Below are 5,863 nucleotides of genomic sequence, written 5' to 3'. Positions count from 1 at the left end.
TATCACTCCTCTTTCTTTCTCCTCACAAGACGCCAAAAAAGCAACTTATTAATAGTCTCTTGACAAAAGAGTTGCCATTGTGGATGGGTCAGGGCAGGGAGGGGTAGAATAACAACTCCTTTTATTCCTTCCCACCACATTGGCCACATAAATGGGAACAACGCATGATCTAGTGTTTGGAATTAATCTCCACCCATAAATTCTTTTAAAATACCACATTCTCTTTGGTCTTTTTCTTCTTTTAAATTTGTACAAAATATTTCAACATAAGCCACTGTTTTCATGATCCTCAAAAACAGCATGTAAGGCGGGGGGGAGGAATCATTCATTCCAGCAGACTTCCATGAAATATGGTTTTCACTTATTAAAGAGAACATTTCAGAGAGAATGGAAAGAGAATTATGTTGAAATGTAATTTTCAATTAATTACTTTTTAAATTATGTTGCCTGATCTCCAAATGGTGCCAAAAATGTAGAGTATAATTAACTTTAATCTACTGACAGTAATAGCTCTGGTTGTGGGTAGGTCCCCTTAATTGATCATTTCTTTTTAAACAATTTATATTGACCCAACATCTGAAAAATGAGCTGTTGAAAAAGGAGTAGATGTTACAGGGCCTTGATTCACACATAATGCTATGACAACAATTGCACACATTAATGCTAGTGCATTAGTGACAATTACATGATTAGCTGTGAAAAGCAATGCTAAAGCATCCCCAGTAAAAGTCCGAGTTTTGAAGAATCATTGATTCTGACAATGTTTCAAAACCTGACTTTTTGCCAAAATAAGTGGAAAAAAATCAGAGACCATATAGAGAGGGTTAATAAGCTAGAAAACATGAATTACATGAGAATGAGTACATGTTTGGTGTTTAAAATGTATTCCTAATGTTCATGTGGCAGAAATTCAAATTAAATTTGAAATTCCTCATGAAGATTGCCTTTGTGCATCAGGGTAAAGTTTGGTTTAAATTGAAAGTCCTTAGCATCTTCTGATCTAAGCATTTAATACATTTTTTACATTATTCATTTCGAAAGTTCTGGTAACCAAATAAAATTATTTCTTAGATAAAGCAGCATCCAAATTCTCATCTCCTGAGATGAAAGCTTATAGAAAAAAAAAAAAAATTAGAAAAATCACATGCTCTCACAGGCTGCTCCTACCAAATAGTCCATATGGCCAAATAATATTTGGATATTATCAATACTACTGATATATAACTGCCAAAATTTTCCCTTTATGCCTCCTATCAGAAACAATTACTTTGCAATATTTGAGAGCTGCTAGCATGTCTCTTCAAAGAAGTAAACTCAGCAAAGCATCTGAAAAGGAAATGGGAAGACTCAATTTTTATGCAATAACTAGATTTTTAAGTGTAACCTTGTACTACGTTCTCATGTTATTAAAATAAATTTATGCTAATTACTAAAATAAATCTGGAACGTGTTCACCAACCACTGCAGTCTCATCCCAGTCTTGTATCTGGGTAAGAAAAAAACAACTTTACTACTAGCAGGTTTTCTTTAGTACATGATTATATATGGGTGTAAGTATGTATATCCATATGTACTACACACATAAATACATATATTTAATATATAAATTTACTAAATAGGCTATATTTACTATAGAAAGGTAGGGGTTTTTTAAGAAGGAGTGCTAAGGCACATACTTTTAGAAGGATCTTGTAGCAGATTATCACCCAGGGTCTATTTTACAAGTATTACCAATAAAGAATGTTAGAAGAAATATACATAAATTATTACATACTAAACAAAGTGAAGAGTAGATAGCTTGCATTCTGTCCCAGCAGAATTGGTCATCTGAAAATTACAATTACTACAGAAGGGGTAGGTGGCATGCTTCAGACTAAAACCAAATAAAATAGCAAAATGAATGAATCCCTGAAAAATCCCTGTGTCTGACCAGGTAAGATAAACACCTGTAGAACTGTTTACAAGCACCATATAGTCCTTTATTACCCAACTATTACAAATAGGATGCAAACCAAAAACCACTATAGCACCAACACAGTATTCATCTGATGGCTTCAGAATTCTCACTGTTACAAATTAAACAGAATTTCAACATTAAATGCTGTTCTCTTAAGAAAATGTCTTTATTTGTTTTTGTTTCGCAGAGTCCAAATACCCATTAGCCAAATACCTCTCCCCTGCTATTTATTTTGCAACATTAATTCAGACATGTAGTGATCAAATGAAGGCACAGGGTAATACGATTAAAATTACAATAATTTCAAAACAGAAAAATACTTTTCCATTGATGTTAAATGCACCTTAGTAGTTAAGTATTATGAAATCTGTCACCGATGACTAGCAGAATAAATAGTTGTAACTCCTACTTATGTATAAACATTGCACCATCACATGTATACTTCAACCAAAATGCATCCATTTTAAATATTGATTAATGGCAATATAAGAAAGCCAAGAAAGACACTAAACGTATCCTTTCTGAAGGAATTTATTTCTGCGTTTATTTCACTTTAAGAAAAGAACAACTTAGCTGATATTTCAAATTAATATGAAAATATGAGGAGATAGCATTTTTGATACTCTGTAACTCAGTACCATAATTGGTACTGTATTTATACTCTGTTTTCATGCTGTTAGAGGAGCTGAAATGTTGTCAGAGTAGTCTGTCACTTCAATCAAAATATGTTAAAAATAAAACAGACACCAGTGTGACCCTCCACTTTTTGTTTGTTTGTTTTCCTTTATAAATGGTGTAGTTTCAAGCAGCATATTCTTTGAAATAGAATGGTCCCTCTGGCCTGAATATCACGACAGCTTAAAATTCTCTATCAGCTTCTATCTAAATACTGATGCTGGTACCCTAATAAACCAAAAAATGAACTCTTTTAAAATACTTTGAAACAGTATCTAGTGCACATCAGAACTGGAAAACGGTCCTTGAGTTAGCTATTTAACAAACTAGGAGAATTAAACATGTAACATGTAAAAGAAAGCAATATGAGGCTCAAAGCTTAAACATAAGGTACTCTGCAATGGAAAAAAGTAGGAAAAAAGAGGATAAAAAAGAGGAGAAGGAAGATATCAAGGAGGAAGAGATGTTAGCACAGACTGAGGAAAGGAGACAGAGGGACCACTGAAGATCATCAAAAATGTTCAAAACTGAACAGTTCTGCAGCAGAAATTGACTATCTGAAACATTTTACACCTTGGTGCCCTCAACACTTTCCACAGAAAGCAGGCTCACAGCCAGACCGCCAGCATTTCTGCCTGGCAGGCTTCCCAAATCTCTAGGTATCCAAGAAGCTGTTTCCCTAGAAATTCTGCCCGGAGAACCAGAAAAACACTGAGTGCCCGGTGTCTGAAGGGTAGAGTTTTCTGCTGGTGATACTCACAAGTTGCTAAATTTTTCTCTTTTGTAGCTAGAAAGATACAACATCCTTTCTCAGTGCTCAGTTACTTACATGTGAGGGACAGGCTTCTCCTACATAATAGATATCCTATAATTCTCCACATTCTACTAAGCCTTCTGTAAATTAGTTCCAATTTGAGTTCACTTTGTCCCATCATGTGGTCAAAAGCAGAAAGATGTGGTCTCTGCAGCAGCTTTTTATAGAAAATTAAATCTTCCTTATCTGTAGTAGAAATATTTCACTTTATATATTATAATAAGTAAGGTCTTTACAGCAAATTAGTATCTTCTGTCAGACCAAAGAAGGTAGCTGAGGGAAACAGCACAGAAATCCTTCTTTCAATCCATACTTCTGTGTGCTTGAAATTTTAACTAGTCTTCCACTTATGTCAATTGGCCTAAGACACTACTTTTTCTTACAAGTCTTTTCTTCTCAGACCACCATGGCCACAGGAATACTATTACAATGTCCCAGTAATATATTTCTCTTCTTCATGACCAAACCACAATGATGCTTTGCAATAATCTTGTGATCAGCTACCACAGACAGCGATTTAACGATGCCACTAGTCCCAGAGTACACCACACTTCTCTGCGCTAGTGCATTTCATTCCATTTCCATTTACTATAGTCCATAACATCATCAAGCTTTTCCAGTATAACAGTCAGATTTTTCTCCATTTTATCAACAATTCCCAAATTTGGTTTAGTGAGTTGATTCTGTTAGTATTCATCTATTTCTCTTGACAAGGTTATTAGCAGAAATACTAATGAGATTATACTCCAGACTGGTCCTAGACACGCTGCTTTAACCTGAATACCTTCTCTTTCAGGACCCGTTGCAGTCCCTCTGTTAGCTTACTAAAAAAGTAATGTTGGTCTTCTGAAGAAAAGTGAGCCCTTTTGGGAACGGGGAGTACTACTCTCAGTAACACACCTCCTAAAGCTCAACTGGCCTTTGACCTCAAAAAGTGAGGGGTTCCTACAAAACCAATCCTTTCAGTCTCTTAGCTTTTTCATTGTTCTCATGTTCCAGCTGCCTCTTCCCAGAACAGCAGAGCAGGGGTTTTTTAACACCTCTGAGCTACAAAGGAAGAATAACTAGGTCATTTAAAAAAATAGTTCATTTGATTAGTCCTTCCTCCCTAGATTTTTTTTTCATTGTATTTTTATACCTGGTTTTAAGCTACTGAAGCTTCTCAGGAGTAGAGTCTTGCGTGATGATCAGCTCTTTAACCGTTTCTCTTGCAATTGCTGTAAAGTCACAATCGCTTAAAGCACACTATAAGCCTTATTCAAATTATAAAATCTGCAATTTTAAGCCCGCTATGTATAAATGGTATTATATGGTTATAGAAACAGTATTTAATTTTTTTTCCTCAGATGTGTTATTGTCATTTCAGAATAATACAAACCATTATGAGATCTCACTAGTAAGCAGAAATTTCTGTGACAAGTATGGAACAACTTAATTACTTGCTCTTAACTTATTTTTCATATTCCTCTCAATTAATGTTAGCAAAATTATGTACTGTGAATGACAAAAATTAAAGTCACCTAGTGAAAAAGTCTGCCAGCAGAAAAAGAGTGCTCTTTGCTCTCAGCTTTAAATATTTGTCTGTTATCTGACAGAATAGCCACATGCAGTATTTGTTAATAAGTGACATCTCAATGGAAGCCTACAAAATAAAAGATACTGCTCCTATGCATAACAAAAGGAAAAAAATCAAACTGATATTACTTACTTGATTAAGTATATCTTGTTTCTGCAACGCATGCAAGGAAAGAAAGAATATACATACATTAGTGCAGTGTCGTAACACTCAGGCTCTGTTTTTATAACAGAACTATTTTTGTTGAAAGGTTAGTGATGTAGATGAACAGGTTTAAGACATTAGATAGAATATCCCATTTTCTTGCATTAGCACATATGTCAAGAAAATGGTTCTAAGTCAGCATTCTAGTCTTGATTAGAGTGCAAGCAATTTATTTTTAACCATGCAATGACAGATAACCAACAAAAAAAAAGTAAATACAATGTTTGTCTTCAATCCCTGTGTATTTTAAAAAAAACATAAAAAATTACTTGTTGCCAAGAATAGTCGTTACTGAAACAACTTAAATAGAAGTGAAGGCAATGATAAATTCCATAAATACATTAACAACAAAAGGAGGGCTAAGGAGAATCTCCATCCTTTATTGGATGCAGGGGGAAACATAGTGACAAAGGAGGAAGAAAAGGCTGAGGTACTTAATGCCTTCTTTGCCTCAGTCTTTAACAGGCAGACCAGTTGTTCTCCGGGAACCCAGCCCACGGAGCCGGAAGACAGGGACGGGGAGAAGAACAAAGACCCCATAATCCAAGGGGAAATGGTTAGCAACCTGCTACACCACTTAGGCATGCACAAGTCTATGGGGCCAGATGGGATCCACCCAAGGGTACTGAGGGAGCTG

The 5,863-nt window shown here is 35.2% G+C and overlaps 1 protein-coding gene across 1 annotated transcript in view; it reads right to left on the bottom strand.

Annotated features, from left to right (window-relative positions):
* Positions 1-5,863, bottom strand: part of DGKB (diacylglycerol kinase, beta 90kDa) — a 329,129-nt gene that overhangs the window by 285,772 nt on the left and 37,494 nt on the right. The window contains exon 3 of the mRNA XM_009326094.1: positions 5,155-5,175. Coding sequence (XP_009324369.1) covers positions 5,155-5,175 — 21 coding nt within the window. The remainder of the gene's footprint in view (positions 1-5,154; positions 5,176-5,863) is intronic.

Source organism: Pygoscelis adeliae, unplaced genomic scaffold (genome assembly GCF_000699105.1).
Source record: "Pygoscelis adeliae isolate BGI_AS28 unplaced genomic scaffold, ASM69910v1 Scaffold15, whole genome shotgun sequence".
Lineage (NCBI taxonomy): Eukaryota > Metazoa > Chordata > Aves > Sphenisciformes > Spheniscidae > Pygoscelis > Pygoscelis adeliae.
Note: the sequence above shows the minus strand (reverse complement) of the source record. Positions and strands in the feature narration are given on the sequence as shown.